Genomic DNA, 18600 nt, shown 5'->3' with positions numbered 1-18600 from the left:
CCCCATTATTCACATGTATAGTTATGTTGAATGTAGTATGAAATTCATGTTCACAATCAATACCCCTTAATGGCTTTAATCAATCACAAACGAGCCTTCACCTCCCTCTTCGTTCCCAATTCCTCCAACACCACCCTAGCAGCTCTCGTCCCCTCCTCAATCGCCCCATCAATAAAGCTCCTCCACCCCAACGCCCAATCTGAATTCGCAAACACCACACCCCCATGCTTCTCCCTCAACCCCTGCAAACACTCACTCACCATCCCAGGCCTAGAGAAGAACCACGCGCCCTTCGCAAACTCATCCTTCACCCAATTGTGAAACACCAACCGCTTCACTCCAAATGTCCCAGGCGCTAACTGCCCAACCGCCTTCAACGTCTCCCGCACGTCCTCATCCGGCTGGATATGATTCGCATCCGTCCCGAAACACACCAGATGCGTGTTTCCCGCGGGAGTCGTCCCATCACCAATAGCATAGCACAGTTTATTGAAAGGGTACGCAATGCCCGTCCACGACCGCATATCCTTATTGTCCACTTCGGCATGCACCTTCGTGCACATATTCACATGACCTGCCTGCATAGCAGAGATCCTCTCCGTCGACAGCGCAGGTGAGAACTGGATCGTGGACAAGACATTGAGGGGAATAGTGCAAACCACCCGCTTCGCAACGAACTCCCTCCCATCCCTCGCCGTCACTCTCACCGCATCTCTCTCATTAACAACACTCCTAACCGGACACCCAAACACATACCCCAACCTCCCCGTCCCGGCCGCCTCCTCCCAAAACCTCCTCGCAAATGCAGACTGCCCATCCTTGAACTTATAACTTATCAAGCAGTCCATGCATCCCTGATACGTATATCCGCTCATCGCCCACCAATGCAGGAATTCTCCAAATGAGCTATTCTCCAGCGTTCCGCCAGAGCAAAGCAATATAAACGCTTCCAGAGAACTCCGTTCATTAAGGCTCAACTCATCCCGGATTTGATCAATCCGCTCCGAGTATGACATCTCATCATACTTCCTGAACTCAGGAACATAGAACATGTCATGCGGGAAGGGCAGGACAGTACGGCCGTTGGTGCCATCCACGTTGGTGAACTTGTGCAATGCGGAGCGGAGGAGCTCGTCCTCGGCTTCGTGAGTCATGTAGGTTGATGTGGTGGGGTTGGTCCGTAGCTGGAAGTGATTCACGCCGCGGGAGAAGTTGAAGGAGGGTGATAGGGCGTTGTGCATCTTGTAGCGCGTGATTTCGCGCCATACGTGCGATTGGTGCCAGTGGACCCATGTGCCGCCCATCTGATTGGGTATTAGTTATGTAGGTTGGAGGGAAAGTTGGTTGAAAAGGGATGTACCTCGTAAGGATAGCCGTCGATGTTAGAGGACCAGGAGCGGCCGCCTATGCGGTCTCGGGCTTCGAGGAGAAGGGTTTTGAAGCCTGCCTTCTTTAGCTTGTTTTCTCTTTGATAGTAGATGAGAGAGGATGTTAACCTGCTACAGTCAAGTCCCTAGTGGCAGTCAACCCGCAGTACCCTCCACCAATGACAATCACGTCCCATGGACCATCTTTGTCCGTGTCTTCGATATTAGTGGGCGGGGAGATGACTCCTAGAGAGGGGACGCCCTGCGTGAGCCCTGTCTCGGGTGTCCACTGGTATCCGTCTCGGGAGGTCATATTGGTGAAGATGGTGCGGTAGTAGTGGAGGGGACGGGTGTATGAGGTGGATATATGATGAGCGGTTTACGTCGGGTACATCGTGGGATTATATAGTACGGCGTCGGAATCCATTCCGATGGGTTCACTCGATATCTGTTTCTTGGTTTGCTGAAAACGCAACTCTTCTGCGAACCAGGATACACTTCTCATGGACCGAGAGAAATATTTCCCGATTGGGTTAAAAAAGGGAGATTCTGGGTGGGTCTCATGTTGGATAGTACACCGCCTCCAGGATTTTCCTCAACGGCCTCCCCACAGTACCTTCGAGATACTGAGTCGCTGGAAGCCAGATAATTGCTCTCCAAAGGGAAAAGATTTATTTTTGGTATGTATTCTATGCACAGGATAGCAGTGATAGAAATCCTGTTCATTCCTCTCATCCATAACAATACCATTGCAACACAGTATTCTGCCGGCATAATAGCTGCCTTCCCCGCACACACTACACCGCCAGATTGCCGAGTGAGTCGCTTATCTTATCGGCTTATCAGTCCATCACATTCGGCGTCAGCGGGGAGAGAAATTTCCGTTTTCGGGTAATAACCAGAGAAAATGGTGGCAGGCTGGTAAAAATCGAGGAATTCGGTAGACATTTGTCTGATGGGTTAGGTAAACTCATTTGCTATGTAGTGGAGGGACTTCTGTCATGGAATCTTGATTAAATATTTTGGTTTTCAATTTCTTTAGTGCTCGGTTGTCTCAGCTGGGGCGAAATATATATAGTCGGCCGGTGGCTTATGTTATTGAAGGATTACAGCTTTCTCATCATGATCACTAATTGTGTCCCATAACAGCTCCCCGTATATGATTTTCCCACATTGCTATCAGCATCAACATCATCAGACCAAAGCAAAAGACACTAGCAACTGACCCAGGTTGTTGATGATGCTCCTCTAAATGGTACTGTCGGACACGTGCTATGTGCGCTGGGCCCTCTGCAACCCTCACCTTCCTTGTCCATAGCAATTGCATCATATTAGAGTTTAGCAATGCAACGCCAAATATGCCAAGGGAGGTACGAGAAAGATTGTAGATAGCGTCAGATAGCCGCTCACCACGCGATGGTACGAGTTATTGTCTGCATCTTGGATCTTTCCAGTCACTAGTCGAACAATAAGATTCGCCACATTATTCTCTACATAAAGCCCCAACATGTTGAGGTTCAGCAATGATCATCGTAGACGCGCTGCTGAAAGCTTCCAGTAATGTCAGATCAAATGGTTATAGCCGAAAGCGCCAGTCATTTTGGATATCACTCATGACAGCATGTTGGGTCAGAGGGCTTCGCGGAGACATGGGTAGACCTAGTTGGAATTACTAGCATGAATGGAATTCCTTGGATCTTGCATGCCCTCGTAAGGAAGTCACCTCAAATAGCAAGTGGACAGCACGGCCGTAACTCCATGACACTTCCAAGTTCCTCATGAATGGTTTTCCCTTTGCTAAGTAGCCTGGGCTTTAGTATGTTTACTATTCCTGGCTACGGGCGCTGTCATCCTACATAGTCCCACGGATGCCTATATTGTCGTATTGACTTCATCCGATGTTTTAATAATATCATGTGACCACATGTACTGCACTGTACGTGGGAAATAAGACCAAATCAAACATGAAGAACCTCCCCATTCTGTCTTTACTACTGCGGAACTTGTCCAGGTAGTCAGGAGGATCCTGGTCTGTTCTGCTCCCACTTAATCCGGTCCAACCAGATTCTATGGCATGCTCTCGGGTTGAAGGGTTGGGATTTTGAGGGAAGATTCATTGTTTTTTGCTGCCATTAGAAAAGAATAGGAAACATATACAGAGTAAAGCCGAAGTGAGTTTCCTATTAGACTGGATTAAAACGGAATAAAGGGAATCCAGCTCACAACAGCAGGAAGTCGATTGTGGCAAGCGGCTCAAGTTGTTGACTGTATGATACAGTTGACCCTGGCCAAATGACTAATCAAAGTTATGCTGAAATTCTACCCGCGGACACCCGCCAAGAACCCATGGGCGGCCTCAGAACCACCCCGCGTTTGGGGAGGTCAGACTGTCTTCATGTACTGGTGAACTTTCTGCCCAATCCATCTTGCTCTCTATCGGGTGTGCATTGTACTGATGTAGCTACGATATTCCCACAAAAAATACAACTGGAATGCTTTCGGCGGTAAGTGACATCATAAAATCACTGACCCCGAAAGAACGACGCGCTGGATATAGCGTCGCCCTTCGGGGCATTTTGAAGGTTGTCTCGATTGCCTTGGGCTCGCTAACCTATTCTAGTGTGATCTGTGCCATTTAAGGAAAGTATGAATTTATTTTACTATTAGCATTGCGCCTGCTAAAATATATACCTAGGTAAGATGTGATAGACAGGCGATATGCGCAAATTGCGTGGACGCGAGAGTTGAGTGCCGGAGAGACCGGCGGCCCAAAGCCCCATCGAAACCAAAGGCTCTATCAAGGTAATGCATCGGAATTAAGAAGCGTTATAGTCTGTTACTGACTACAATAGCATCCTATCTCTTGGAGAGCGGGTTTCAAACCTGGAAAGATTGACAAACCAGCCTAGGGGGTACTGATAACGCTGTCTATTGTGTTCTCTGATTCTGACCAGTCCACATAGAAACAGTCATAGCCCGAGTGTACCCGATGTGATGTACACTGAATCTAATAATACAAACGAATCAGACAAAGAGACTTCCGCAGAGAGGAGGAAGTTGAATGATCATACCACGCGATCGGAAAGTGCTCCCCAGGGGCATGCCGAATGGGCCACTGCTTCTGAAGATTCTTCTCACCGCGCAAAACAGGCCAAGGCTATTCTTCAGAATGAGCTGAGCATCGACAATGATCTGATATCTGACCGGCGGACAATTCTCAGGTCCGCTTTAGATCTAGTTGAAAAGGTGGCGAACAGGAAGAACTTGGACTTGGGCGGATCTTCATTGCTCAGGATGGCCGAAACCCACTACGAAGGCATTGAGGTTCCAGACGTGCCTCCACCAGAATTGTTGTACATGCTTCTTGGAGGTACTTCCCTTGCCCCATTTTTTATCCATCTCTTCTAATGCTGCGTAGAGCAATCGCCGACATTGAATGTTGGAAAATACGTTCAAGTTCAATGGCCTGACCATGTCACTGGCAAATCGCTGGAAGAAATGGCCACACAGCTCCTGAACGGTGATGCCCACGGACAGCTATACCATCAGCTCTGCATCTGTATATATGTAAAGGCTGTATGTCATGTAGATCAGCTATCAAGGTTGTCAAACAACGCCACCCTCTTAAAACGACTTCTGGGCTCTAAGAAGGTGTATGAGTCCGCTGCCATTCGCGCGCTCAGAGAGATCGACATCTGCACCACACCAAGTTTCATGTTGATACAATCGCTCATATCTGGTGTGAGTACCCGCAGTTGCCCCTGCAAGATTTACGGATGCTTACGCCGGTGGCGCAGGCCAAATTGATGCAACAGACCGGCAGGATGGATCAATGCTGGGTGCTCAACTCGTATGCGGCACGTTTGATTGTCGCCTTGAACTATCATGAAATCGACCATTTGACCCCCGACAATGAGGAAATCTTGAGTGCAGTGTTCTGGTGTTACTATCTTGACAGGACTTTAAGTTCCCTCTTTATACGGCCAATGTCGTTACCGGAGCCGTGTATGCCTCTCGACCAGATGCTTCGGAAGGATGAATCAATGGCATATGGCACCGTGGTTGAAATTATCTCGGATCTAGCTCAAGTGCAGGGCGAGCTACTAGATTTGTCACTTAATGGGAAGCGCAGGTATGCCACTGAAATATCAGCCAGGTGTGAATACCTCCGATCAAGAATGCACGGGATACATATTAAAATGGAAGCTGTGGGTAATACACTCGCTAAAGGTTATATGTGCCGACTGTTAAGAGGATCCTTAGGCCGGTCATTCTATAATCGATGCAATTGTCAACGAATGGCACGGGACATAATTTTGTTACTATGCGATTTTGGTCGATGTTCTTCGGGCACAGCTGAAGCATGACCCAAATGCGGCAGCATATAAAGAGTGTTTATCGGCTGCCAGGACCTCGCTACGAGCGTTTCAGCTTATCCAGAATAATCTTGCAGACGTACCCGGGATCGAGGGTTCGTATCCGTCGTTCTTGACATGGTTCGTCGCTCGTGGCTGAGGGGAGATTCCCTGAAGAAACATGACTGACACCCATATAGGACCGTTTTCTTATACCCACTCAGTCCATTCTTTGTTCTCTTCTGTAATGTGGTTCGTACCACTGACTCCGGTGACTATCTTTTGTTGCAGGAAGTCACTCAAGGGCTATCGCAATATACCGGCAACACTCATGTGATGAACATGTTAGATCTGTTAATGGCCCTTCAGAAACTTTGCGAGCCATTGTTCCAGACCGCACTGTCTCAGAATGAGCAAGCTCCGCCTGTGTCGGCGACCCATCCCACCGTGGACAGTCTTCCATATCAGGTTCTACCCCCAGACACGGTGGATGGTGTCGGAGGTGTACAACCCATGGGGTTCTCAACTCTGGGTGCTGCTGATTCCCAAATATTGGCAACCGAAAGCCCACTTGGCTTATCTACCGATGAATTGATGTGGCAGCTGTTCAATAGCCAACTCCCGCTGGGATGGTACGATATGGACATGTCGTCCTTCAACGGGCAGTAATTGGGTGTTCACTTTTCTAGTTCCTATAAAATCGAAAATGCATAGTCGCTTTAACGCCTAGCAGCTTTGGCAAAAAAGGTCGTGGCTGGACTACTGTCCGGTCGTCTACTGTTTGGATGTCACCAGTACTGTACAGGCTTTGTATCTCGTGGTAGTTATATTCTCAAGTGAGCCGTCTGCTAGAGGCAATAGCCTAATGAAGGCACAAAGATGATACCAGGAACTAGGGTTGCGTATTCCTGTTGGTCACCACGGGTGATAGAGCATTGTATCTGATAAATCAATCAATTCGACTATCGCATTTCGTAAGACACCATAATGGAAATTCGACGACAGATTACTAGAATTCGCTTGTAGCAGACGGGCATGCACGTCCAGAGGAGGTTTGCAGTGTTACCCGTGGTAGGTTTACATGATCAGGCAGACGGAAACACGCAATCGAGAAAATCGTCCGGAAAAAAGAGAGTTTCAAAGTGAAGGCTGCCTTTATTACACGGTGCTAGACTTTCCATGTTTTAAAAGACACTTGATTTGCGAAGTCCTTGGACTGTCTCTCTTGAATATCAAATGACCGGCCTTAAGTTAAAATGACCTGGAACTGGGCCCTATAGTTTTTGGTTGCTATCTTCTATGCTACCTATCGTCGCTGACTTTAGTAAGGAGAGGCTACCAGTCTCCCTTAGCCTAAAAGAGGATAATGAATGATTATTTCCCCTTCTGTTTGGCCAAGAAAATAAATCGAACTGGATTGTTACGTCCCAGAAACCTCTCTTAGCTGATCTCCCTGCCGCACATGAGGACCAGAGAAAATGGAAAAATGATTGTACAAATATTGTGTTCTTGGGATCCTACACCCAGGGCTACTTGATCTAATCTACATGGAGCTATCCACGAAACAGGGTTAGAGAGACTAAAGAAGTCGAAGTGTTACAGTATACTGATAGATGGCCGTACTAGAGTAATAGTTTTGAAGAACATCCCTCTCTTTCACCAAACCACTACCTAGTGTGGAGCACACTTCAGCTCATCGTAGATTTCCTTAATCAAGGCCTTGACCTGCTCACCGCTCATGGGTTGAACGCCTAATAGATCATTGTGATTCTCCTCAAACACACCATTATAGCCTGGGGTTGCGAGTGAATACCGGATTAAGTCTCCCACAACCGTCCAGCTGTAGTTTCCAATAGCTGTGGCAGATAAAGCTTCTTCGAAGGCCTTTTCCATATCCTGGCTTTCGACCTCCCAGCCGTCGGGTCCAAGTGCTTCCTTTGCCAGATCGGCAATCTCTTTTTGACTCTTCTGAACACCGTAGATAGAGCAGTGCATATTCTTGGTTTTCTCAGCTTGAGCCAGGGCATTGGCAACGGCCGTACCAACGGCGGGAAGAACGGTCAAAGGGAAGACACGGGTACCATCGTTCATGAGCAGAATCTTTTTCTTGATCAAGTCAATATTCAAAAAGCCCGATCGCAGACACCAGTCCAGAAAGGCACCATTAGAAATGGCAGTCCATGTGATCTTCTGATCATTGGCGACCTTCTGGAGATGATCATAGATCTGCGCCTTGCCCCGGAAGATGGGCAGTGACCGTGTCTTGTCGTACTTAGGATGGATGGTGAACTCAGGGGCGATGTAGCGATAAACTCCGGCAGCGACCGCGGCATCGATCAAGCCAATGGAAACGGTAGGGTTGGAACTCAAGATTGCATCGACCACGGCATCCTGACCCTGAAGAGCGAGCCCTAATTCCGCGGGAGAGCTGAAATCCACCACCTTGGCCGTGACGCCAGTCGGGAAACTGACACCATTCTTGCGTGTCAAGACGGTAATATTAAAGCTGCCATGGTTCACCAATGCGGTAAGGATATACGATCCAAGGTTTCCGGTGGCCTGAGATTATGGATTAGTGGCATGTCTTGAAAGTCATTACGATTAGAAGTTCCAACCTACCCCCGCGATGACGACATTCTTGATCTGTCGGGACATTTTCAAAGTTAAACAAAGCAGTTGAAGGTAATTAGACTTGATCAGTTCTGTGTCTCTTAGGGTCTGCAGCTCTCCTCGAGGCGAAGGGGATCATTGTAGTTACTCTTTATATAGACCAACCCTTCCCTCCCCACTGACTGCCTTCGGAGGCCATCTTATCAGATCCGAGGGTCTTTGCCTAGTCCCCGCTTAGTCAGCGCATGTCATGTAAGATCATCGCGGTGAGGTTGCTCGTTCCCCACTCAGAGAACTTCTCCATTGGGTGTATGTGTATCCCCATGAAATACGAATGGCTGCGAGCTGAATTACTAATTTAGCAATAGGGGGAAGACGCGTCTGCTTCCTGCGCAAGAGAAAGACTTTGCAGTCAAAATCAGTCAAAATTATGCTCTTGGACTTTATGTGGGGTGGTACTATGCACAGAAAATGTGAGGTGGCAAGAGTAACAATAGCTTGGACTATTGATCATTTTCATTCTCATCCAAAAATCTTATAATCTATATACACGGAGTGAAGCCCATACCGATCTCCAATCAGCCTGGATTAAAGCGGTACAGTGAAACAAATGGAACGAGTTCCATATACGAGGCACCTTTTAGGCCCCTGTAGACCTTCGATTCACGAGACACCTTCCAGCAACTCACATTTACCTGCTCCATCCAGGGCTTATCTTGGAAATCGGAATACTAATAATAGAATATAATATTATCAGCCATGTCTAGACAAAGGAAAACCTCGGGATATCTCACCCTAGATCTGAGTAAATAATCACGCCATTGGCACCTTCTATATTGGAAGAAAACAGTAGTATTTACCTAGAAAAAGATCCTTTAGTGTAATATCGACAACACGACATCTGTTCTCACGTACAATTTCTGTCCTATTATAGGACACGGCAGTCCTGGAAAATGATTAGGGCGATGATGTGTGGGAGGTTACTTCCAGCAATCTCAGCAGCATCTGATCTCTCTTCCTATTGAAACCATCCCAATTCACTGTTTCTAGCCATTGAAGAGCCTCTCTCTTCAGCACAGACACGCTTTCCTCGCTCCAATCGAACCGATGCTTCAACATGTCTTCCTCCCAAGCTCGGACCGCAGGGCCAAGTCGTTCAACACGCTGGGCAAACCCATTCGGCCCTCCTCCCCCACCCAACGAATTTGTAACAAACGGACCGGTCAACGCCCATCGAAGGCCCGGACCTGATGTCATTGCCGTGTCGAGATCCTTGGCGGAGACAATGCCGCGGCTGATAAGGCTGTATGCTTCGCTGTTGATCGCAGCCTGCAGACGATTGGCTACGAACCCTGGGACTTCGTGGTGGAGCAGGATGGGCGTCTTCCCGAGAAACCGGTAGAAGGCTTGGGCCGCAGATATGGTGGTAGCGCTGGTGCCCGGGTGAGGGACAACTTCCACCAGGGGGACTAGATGTGGTGGATTGAATGGATGGCCAACTAGGATGCGACTGGGGTCTTTCTGGCATCTTCCAATAAACCTCGATGCAGGGAGGCCAGAAGATGAAGAGGAGATTATGACACCGGGTCTGGTATACAGGTCCAGTTTTTCCATGAGCGCCTGCTTCAACTCGGGGCGCTCGGGTCCGTTCTAGCAATACATTAGCAAAGCCGATGTCTCGAGCATAGCACGTTAAGAATGCAGGGGCTACCTCCTGGATGAAATCGGCTTCTGATAAGCTCAATTCCATGTTGTCAATGAACTTGTAGTTCTTCGCCCAGGCATCTTCAATGGGACTGCGTGCTGCCAAGGCAGGCCATGCATCTTGCAGGTAATTCTCGAACGTTTCCCAGGCACTTTCGGCGGGATCGTAAATCAATACGTTCAAACCCCGGGAGAGAAAAAGACATGCCCAGCTCGCACCAATGACACCGCAGCCAATGACGGCAACGGTTCTAATCTGATCTTTCATAGTGATGGGTGTGAACCGTGAGCTGATCCACCACTCAAAGATAGCACCGCTGAAAGGCAACAATGATGTAAAGAAGGATGTTTTGTGGTCCTCACTATCAAGGGACTGCCAAATGCCCCGGAAATAAGTCAGGGCTAAACGAGCAAACCGAACCCGGCCGGCAGAATATCTATACCGGTTACGGGAATAGTAACGGGTAACGCTGCTCCCCGCATTGACGGATCTTCCGGTCATTGCCCGCGTTCCCCGATTGGAAGATCCGTTACTAGAGTGCTAAAGAGCCGGTCAGCCAATCCCGCATCATACCCACCCTATATGTAGAGCAACGTCTTTGGTCACCTGCTTTCATACCAGAGCATTGTTCCCTTTCTCTGACGCGAGGCTACAACCTACATTCTCGGTCCAGCGTTTACAGAATGCCTTCAAGCGTAATGAATACCATGCAGTCAACCGATTCGCCAGAAGACTATGGACCAGGGACATACGTCGACACGAGCTTCACTCCGTTGCCCGAGGAATGCAAACGATTGCTTCATGTCTTCGCGGCTAGGACTCCTGGCTTCACGCAGGATCCTGCCCTGCTTGATGGAGTTATATTCGAAGGGGACGATCTGCCTTGCATTCCCGGACCGATCAAGGCACAGGCTGTGACGGCAGTGCTGCATGCGATGGTCGGTATCGTGGGCCTTGAAATGCTCCAACTTCGCGGCGACGATACCAGCTTGGTAACGCACGTCAACACCAACCATGCAGGGCTATATCCAGCCACTCCTGCGCTAGTAACCGTGGACGGGCAGACAGGTCCCTCCGTGATTGCTCTGCCGAGCATGCCTCAGTGGGATAAAGACCGTCAATCCGGCTCTCCCATGGTATATCGTGCCACGGCCATCTATCCGACTGCCGATGAGAGCATCTGGTTCCAGCTACATGGCTCTCTTGACCCCTGGACAATGCTGAGGACCATCGGCATTACGCGGGATGTGGAAGTGACCATACATTCCAATGATGAAGCTTATAAGTACATTGGGGAACGCGTGCGGACATATCGTGCTCGAGAGCTCGAACAGCTCATGCTCGAGCATGGCCTGTCGGGCTCAATCGTTCACTGTCCCCAAAGCTGGCGTAACACGCAAATGGGCCAATCTCTCGCTCGTCATCCACTGGTCAACTACGCCCAACACGCACGTGGTTCCTCTCTTCCGCCCACGCCCCCGCTCAGGTTGGCCGACAAACGACCGTTGGCGGGGATCAAAGTCGTTGAACTGGCGCGTATTATTGCCGCGACTGCCACTGGAGCTGCCCTCGCGTCTATGGGGGCTGAGGTCATCCGCGTAAACTCTTCTAAACTCAAGGATTACACCCCCGCGCAGCCTTCCTCATTAATGGCGGGCAAGACAACAATCGACTTGGATCTAGATAACCCTGCTGATCATGAACGACTGATGCAGTTGTTCGAAGACGCTGATGTCATCATCCAAGGTTATCGCCTGGGATCTCTGGCGCGGCGTGGGTTCAGCTTCGAGGCGGCTCAGAAGATGGCCGAGAAGCGCGGCCGCGGCATCGTTTACGTGGACGAGAACTGTTACGGCCCAGATGGCTACTACGCCGAGCGCCCGGGGTGGCAGCAAGTGGCGGATGCGGCCGCAGGAAGCTCGTACATTATGGGTCAGTCGTTTGGTTGTCCCAAGGGCCAGGGCGTACTGCCCAGTCTGCCCATCTCCGATATGTCGACAGGCATCTTAACGACACTCACCATTATGTGCGGGCTGAGGGATCGCGCCAAATTCGGCGGCTCATATCACGGTCATACCGCACTGACGGCATATAACATGGCAACATTGGATCCGGACGTTCGGCTATACCAACGTGAAGTCGTACAGAAGATCCAGGACATCTATCGATTTACCCCCTGGTCCAGCGATGCGCATGTAGCGCCGTTGTATTACAATATTCTAAATGCATGGGACAAAAATAGTGACCTGGTGAAAAACGAAAAGTATTATGTGCACTTTTCTGACTCGGTCTTTGGAGCTGATCTGCGCGTGCTCGCGCCCGTGGTGAAGTACGCTGATGAGGAGACCACGACATGCTGGACATCCCCGCCAGTGCCTTTCTGCCACCATAAATTTAGGACTTTTTCTTCCCCCATTGCGGCATGATAGACATGAGCATACAAAATGGAAAGCTTTCTTTATGATCCATATCACAGGGGGTTCACAGTTATAGCAACCTGACACTATACTTGTGTGTGGAACTCGCGCGTGGGGCGGTTCGTAAAGCGCAGAGTGCTTCTGAGTCTGAATCAGCAACCCTGACCATTGTGTTAACTTGGTATTCCAATCGCCTTCAGTCTGCAGATTACTAAATATATTTTATGTTCCATCCTTGTTAAATATCTCGATTCAGAGTTACAAGGCATTTCCCTAGTGTTCTCTGATTCTCGGTGGTATACTTCCTCCCCATTCTCAGCTGTCTATTTTGTCATGGTATTGGCTATTGGATTCCTAGCAGTATCTTCCTGAGATTATAATTGTAATGGAAATATCGAAGCCGCTCTATCTTCTAAGATAACTATGTATGTATATGCCTTGCTGCGGGCCATATCCACCGTCCCCGCTCCATCCCCAACCCCAACTAACAAATGCGAAGGCTGGGGCACCCATGCCGAGTATGCATTACCCTCCGTCGGCTCTGACCGATTTTCATATTAAGTTAGACATGAAGATATACTGAAGGTCTTGATTGGTCGGGGATCTCGGGTAAAGACCGGGTGTCGGGAAGCAAGATAATGACCATTTGCCGAGCACGGAACCATGAGTGTAGATCAAGGTCTTTGCGTTTGAAGTCGTGCTGCATCTTATCATTCGACAGTAAGACTCTAGTTTAACATTTCCTTTGATCCATCGCGTGTGGGGGAGACCTGCTTGCCCCTATAAATGCGTGGCTGTGTAGCGGTGACGGGCGTTGGATTTTAACTGCATGTATCAATTCTAGAATCACGACTTCACGGTTATACTACCCATCATGCTCGCAAATAATATAACCGCAACTCCTTATACACTCAATACATACCAATTAGAACTATACCTTCAACGTATTCAATATCCTAGCCACGCCACCCCGACGGCTACTGGTCATCCGCGCCTAGAACAACTCCACGAGTCTATGGAGCATGGTTCCCTGGAAGCCCTGACGGAATTGCAACGGCGGCATCTTGCCGCAATTACCTGGGGAAATACGGCTCTACATTACTCCAACCATCATTCAATCTCCATCCATCCCGCCAGTGTCTTCGAGAAGCTGGTGGTGCGTTGCCACGATGGCTATTGTATGGAGAACACCAATCTCTTCTACATGGTGCTCTGTTCCCTCGGATACCAGGTGTATGCGACGGGAGGCCGAGTGAGTCGTACTGTCGTTTCCGGGGATCCAACTGAGGGAGGTTATATATCCTTGTCAGTAGTGCTTTGCAAGTCCAGACTCAAGAATTGCCGATGGCTAATGAACATATGTAGGAGCCACATGGTTCTAATCGTAACTATAGCCGGGCAAAAGTACATGGTACGTTTCTAAGAACCTGTCCCAGTGTATACGGTATATTAAAAATGATAAATACGATAGGTCGATGTTGGGTTCGGCCGTAACACTCCCACCAGACCGTTCTTGCTGCAAGNAGAATACCACTGCCCCATTGATCGCGCCGAGCGAAATGTCCTTAATCAAGGCACCTCTTGCAGGCTTCATGGATCAAACACAGAAGGTTTGGATCTATCTGGCCCGATCTGACTCTCAGAGTCCGTGGGCGCCTCAATATTCGTTCTCCGAGATTGAATTCCTCTTCGAGGATTTCAGTATGATAAACTTCTTTACGAGTAAGAGTCGCGCGATGTTATTTACGCAAAAGCTGGCGTGTACCCGACTTATCTTAGATGACCATAACTCTGAGCCCATTGGAATTTACATTCTTTCTGGGAGAGAGGTCAAGAGGGTACTTCATGGGAAGACCGAAACCTTGCGAGTATTGAATACGGAAGAGGATAGAGTCGGTGCGTTGGTCGAATACTTTGATATGCATTTTCACGCACACGAGATAGAGGGTATTCACGGGCTACCCTCCCAGATTAAACCTAGATAGTGCTGTGGAGAGTAAACTAAGCTCGTGCTGTTAGGTTTGGGGAGCCTGCTTGCATAGTATATATACACCGGGAAAATATAACGTATACATTATCATCCTTATTTGCACGGATACTGCCCTATACAACTCTGTTAGCTGGATCTTGCATAACGTTGCATAACGAGTAGCATTGGGAACGTCAGGTCACACAGGTACGCGGTGAACTGATAAGCAATTCATTTCGTCTCCATGTATGAGGAAGCTCTATGGTATAACACTAACACAATGCCCTTTTTGCGCATTAAGGAGATTTTCCAATTAATCCCATGCACTTACTAAATGACCACTATCTTCGTATTACTTGACATAAGCCTAACCTCTTAGAAGATCCAGTCAATGGGTTCTTCTTTAGAGCACAGAACGTACTTTGGTAAACGGTGACCCTTGCATAAGAAGAATCAATTCGAGATACATGACATCTGTTCTTGTCTAGCCGATCAATTCTCTCCTTTCCAAATTTTTTCGATAGTAGTCGCCGCTCCCAAGACCTTTCCATCATTGAGTGTCTTCCCAATTACCTGCAAACTGACTGGATGTCCATTCATTACATGGGGATCATAGATTTCCCAGTTCCAGGCATCCAGGTCATTGCGTGGCTGATAACCGTTCGGCTGTACGTAGACCTCCTTCCTAACCTCATCCACAGGGAACGAAACTGCCGGATAATCGAGTAGGTTCCACACCTTAGTGTAACCGACCCAACGCAGTTTGTGATGCGGGACCGCAGTATGAGCTGTTGTTGGTCCTAAAAGCACGTCGACCGGCTTGCCGGAGAGAGACCGGGTTTGGTTCCACCTGCTAAGGTACTTCTGCCTTAATGCAATCTTTCTATTGTTCACTTGCCAGTATTCATAGACTGATCTCCAACATGATTACTCTATATGATAAAATGTCAGCTAACCCCTACCCTCTATGTAAGTAAGAACTCCCGTACGATCTAATCAAGTCTCATCCAAATCTATTTGGTACACCAACTGATCCAAACCACAGCATCAAACATCAAAACCACAAATCCCACCCGATCTCAGGTCCCAGACGAGGCAGGACCTCAGCGACAGTATTGACATTCTTGTCACCTCGTCCGCTAAGGTTGAGAACAATATCCTGTTCGCCCTTCTTCATTGTCTTGGCGAGTTCAATAGCACCGTAGACAGCGTGAGAGGACTCTAGCGCGGGAATGATGCCTTCGTACATTGCTAGAGCGCGGAAGCCAGCCAGGGCCTGGGAATCGGTGGCTGCAATGAATCGGGCCCTTCCACTGTCCTTCCAGGAGCTGAGTTCGGGCCCTACCGCTGGGTAGTCCATACCAGCCGAGACAGAGTGTGTCTCCGAGATCTGCCCATGTTCGTCCTGTAAGAGATAGGTGTATACTCCATGAAGGACTCCCTTACTGCCACCGGACAGGGTTGCTGAATGGCGTGAGGTATCGAGGCCATCGCCACCGGCTTCCACACCCAGCATCTGGACACTTGGCTCGTCTATGAAAGGATAGAACATTCCTGATGCATTGCTGCCTCCCCCGACACAGGCCACAACAGCGTCAGGGAGTTTTCCGATAGCCTGTCGCATCTGTTCTTTCGTTTCCTGCCCAATGATGGACTGGAAGGTGCGCACGATAGTAGGGAACGGGTGAGGGCCAACAACCGAACCGAGAATATAATGAGTGGTCTCAACATCTTTGACCCACGCACGCAATGCTTCATTCACTGCATCACGCAGGGTGCGACTACCAGATGTCACTGGTACTACTTTAGCACCGAGAAGCTTCATCCGGAACACATTCAGCGCTTGACGACGAACATCCTCAGCGCCCATGTAGACAACACATTCCATTCCGAATTTGGCGCAGACCGTCGCAGTGGCCACGCCATGCTGGCCCGCGCCCGTTTCGGCGATAATGCGTGACTTTCCCAGTCGTCGAGCTAGTAGGATCTGGCCCAGGGCATTATTGATCTTGTGGCTGCCAGTGTGATTGAGATCTTCCCGTTTGATCCAGATATTTGCACCACCAATCTTTTCAGTAAGGTGTTGAGCAAAGTACAATCCACTCGGCCGACCCATATAAGGATAATAGGAGCGGTACTCTTCCCAGAAGGCCGGGTCTTGTCGTACCCCTTCAAAGGCCCGGTCTAATTCAGATAAACAGCCCATCAACGATTCGGACACGTATTGGCCACCAAATTCGCCGAATCGCGTGGATGGCACGGGATCCTGCTCGGCTGTGAGGTCGGTGGTTTCCGAACGTGAACCCTCTGAAGTCATCGCTTGAGGCCTCACCCTAGTCACAGGGGGTTCTAACACAGTGACCTCACGGACAATCGCACCGTGCTCATCTCGCTCGAGCTTGCGCCCGGTGATACCAGACAGGTACTTCCCGACGTATTCAGCAGCGCGACCGGGTAGCGCAGCGCCGATGGTACTGATGATCTGACTGCCAATGATACAGCCTTCAGTCAAGGCTTGTACGGATAGAAAGTGTTCTCGTGTACTGATGCCAAAGCCGAGAGCAATCGGTGTGTCGCCGGCATAGGTGTGGATGCGGTCAAGAAACTCAGGAAGGTTGGCGCTTAGTGACTGGGAGGCACCAGTCACACCCATTCTCGACACAGCAAGATAAATGAGTCGGCTATGCTGCACAAGGCTTTCATGCGAGGTATAGACGTAGAGGGAGCAATGAGGGGGATATAAGAAAGCCTGGCGTTCTTTAGCTCATAACTAGAAAGACAGACGATCATGTACGTACCCATGCGTGGCAGAGAGTCTTCTGAACCGAACGGCTTCCTCAATGGGGAGGTCCACCAGGACGAACCCATGTACGCCTGCCTGCTTGCAGTCATGCAACAACTTCTCCTCACCATAGCGGATGACTGGATTATAGTACCCCATGAGCAGAACGGGTATCTTTAGTCCCCGTCGTCTTGCTTCTCGCACCATGTCCAATACCCCTGTGATGGTGACACCATTGGCGAGAGCGATCATATTGGCCTCTTGGATAATCGGGCCGTCCGCAATGGGGTCAGAAAACGGCATGCCCAGCTCAATCATGTCTATTCAGTCGTAGTGCGTTAGATGTCATGCACACGTGATTCGTCAAGATATATTCAAAGGCGACTCACCTGCACCGCTGCTTTCGAGACTGAGTAGGATATCTGGCGTCTCTTTGACTGTCGGATACCCAGCGGTAACATAGGCCCCCAGAGCAGCACGGTTCTGATGCTTCGCTTTCGCGAAGGACTGCTTAATATGCTCCATGACTCATCGCTACAGATTTATTTACTTCGCCTTCCTTCGGCCCCGAAGTGGCAATGGCATGAAACCATGGAATATAAGCCGGGCTGCCGGTGTGGGTGGGGATATGCCCCGCTGACAAAGCGGACGGGGCGACTCACGCTTTACAGAACAATTACAATATAAATACTCGGTATGCCGATCGCTCATCGAAACCTAACCATACAATCCTACGAACGTACAACTTACAACATGGCCTCTTTCAAGTATCACGCACTTCCTGGCTTTGGAGAAGAGTGTCGCGAGAAATACGGGTTCAGCGATGCCTGCATCATCGGCAATCGGCTGGTCGTCACTGGGCAGAGTAAGCAGTGTACCGGAACCACGTCTGAGGACCCAGGGCTAATCAGATTGCAAAGCGGGCATGAATCCTTTGACCAGAGAAACTTCTCCCAAAATTGAGGAGCAAATTGCGCAGGCCTTCAACAACATCAATGACCTGATCATCCACACTCTCGTTCAAGAAGGTCATGCCATTGAGGAGAATAGTACTGGCTGGGATTACGTGGTCAAGCTGCGCGCGTTCTTCGTGGGATTATCCGGAATGCGCGTGGAAGCACGGGAGAATATGGTCCACTACATCAAGAAGTGGTGTCCTCGCCATCAGCCGTTGTTCACCATGGTAGGAATCGAAAGCCTGCCTTTTCCCGAGCACCTTGTGGAGTTTGAAGTTGGTGTATGGATTCCTTAATATGATGCATGCTATGGCCCAATTGCGGTTTTAACCCCTTGTATTCCACGGAGGGTGCGGAATGAAGAGGGCCTTTTTGTACTGAATTACTACATTATTGCTCTTATGCCTGATATCAGTCTCCTAGAATACCTTGTAATCGT

The 18600-nt window shown here is 49.2% G+C and overlaps 8 protein-coding genes across 8 annotated transcripts; 4 read left to right on the top strand and 4 right to left on the bottom strand.

Annotated features, from left to right (window-relative positions):
* Positions 1–83: 83 nt before the first annotated feature.
* maoN (monoamine oxidase maoN-Aspergillus niger) lies at positions 84–1680 on the bottom strand (the record flags this gene model as incomplete). The annotated part of the gene is made up of 3 exons (XM_001395369.1): positions 84–1304; positions 1361–1443; positions 1497–1680. 3 exons carry the CDS (start codon positions 1678–1680, stop codon positions 84–86), a joined length of 1488 nt encoding a protein of 495 aa, XP_001395406.1.
* Positions 1681–2890: 1210 nt separating this feature from the next.
* On the top strand, positions 2891–6605 carry An12g03280 (hypothetical protein; the record flags this gene model as incomplete). The annotated part of the gene is made up of 14 exons (XM_059750783.1): positions 2891–2924; positions 3001–3138; positions 3379–3459; positions 3646–3748; positions 3829–3949; positions 4081–4169; positions 4322–4737; positions 4786–5076; positions 5123–5228; positions 5326–5523; positions 5598–5634; positions 5724–5863; positions 5947–6387; positions 6470–6605. The coding sequence occupies 14 exons, from the start codon at positions 2891–2893 to the stop codon at positions 6603–6605; spliced, it is 2331 nt and encodes a 776-aa protein (XP_059604383.1).
* Positions 6606–7393: 788 nt separating this feature from the next.
* Positions 7394–8531, bottom strand: An12g03270 (uncharacterized protein; the record flags this gene model as incomplete). Its single annotated transcript, XM_001395367.3, has 3 exons — positions 7394–8281; positions 8342–8451; positions 8498–8531. 3 exons carry the CDS (start codon positions 8529–8531, stop codon positions 7394–7396), a joined length of 1032 nt encoding a protein of 343 aa, XP_001395404.3.
* A 758-nt stretch (positions 8532–9289) lies between these two features.
* An12g03260 (uncharacterized protein) lies at positions 9290–10304 on the bottom strand (the record flags this gene model as incomplete). Its single annotated transcript, XM_001395366.1, has 2 exons — positions 9290–9982; positions 10044–10304. 2 exons carry the CDS (start codon positions 10302–10304, stop codon positions 9290–9292), a joined length of 954 nt encoding a protein of 317 aa, XP_001395403.1.
* A 416-nt stretch (positions 10305–10720) lies between these two features.
* An12g03250 (uncharacterized protein) lies at positions 10721–12463 on the top strand (the record flags this gene model as incomplete). The annotated part of the gene is made up of 1 exon (XM_001395365.1): positions 10721–12463. The coding sequence occupies one exon, from the start codon at positions 10721–10723 to the stop codon at positions 12461–12463; it is 1743 nt and encodes a 580-aa protein (XP_001395402.1).
* An 865-nt stretch (positions 12464–13328) lies between these two features.
* An12g03240 (uncharacterized protein) lies at positions 13329–14439 on the top strand (the record flags this gene model as incomplete). The annotated part of the gene is made up of 3 exons (XM_059750782.1): positions 13329–13759; positions 13820–13865; positions 13981–14439. 3 exons carry the CDS (start codon positions 13329–13331, stop codon positions 14437–14439), a joined length of 936 nt encoding a protein of 311 aa, XP_059604382.1.
* A 1038-nt stretch (positions 14440–15477) lies between these two features.
* An12g03230 (uncharacterized protein) lies at positions 15478–17730 on the bottom strand (the record flags this gene model as incomplete). The annotated part of the gene is given in 3 exon segments (XM_059750781.1): positions 15478–17172; positions 17222–17525; positions 17595–17730. Coding segments are annotated over 3 exon segments (2135 nt in total), but the record flags the coding sequence as incomplete, so codon positions are not given.
* Positions 17731–17958: 228 nt separating this feature from the next.
* An12g03220 (uncharacterized protein) lies at positions 17959–18457 on the top strand (the record flags this gene model as incomplete). Its single annotated transcript, XM_001395362.1, has 2 exons — positions 17959–18070; positions 18126–18457. 2 exons carry the CDS (start codon positions 17959–17961, stop codon positions 18455–18457), a joined length of 444 nt encoding a protein of 147 aa, XP_001395399.1.
* Between the last annotated feature and the right edge of the window lie 143 nt (positions 18458–18600).

The sequence above is a fragment of the Aspergillus niger genome, assembly GCF_000002855.4.
Source record: "Aspergillus niger supercontig An12".
Taxonomy (NCBI): Eukaryota; Fungi; Ascomycota; class Eurotiomycetes; order Eurotiales; family Aspergillaceae; genus Aspergillus; species Aspergillus niger.
The sequence above is the reverse complement of the archived record's forward strand: the minus strand, read 5'-3'. Positions and strand labels throughout refer to the sequence as shown.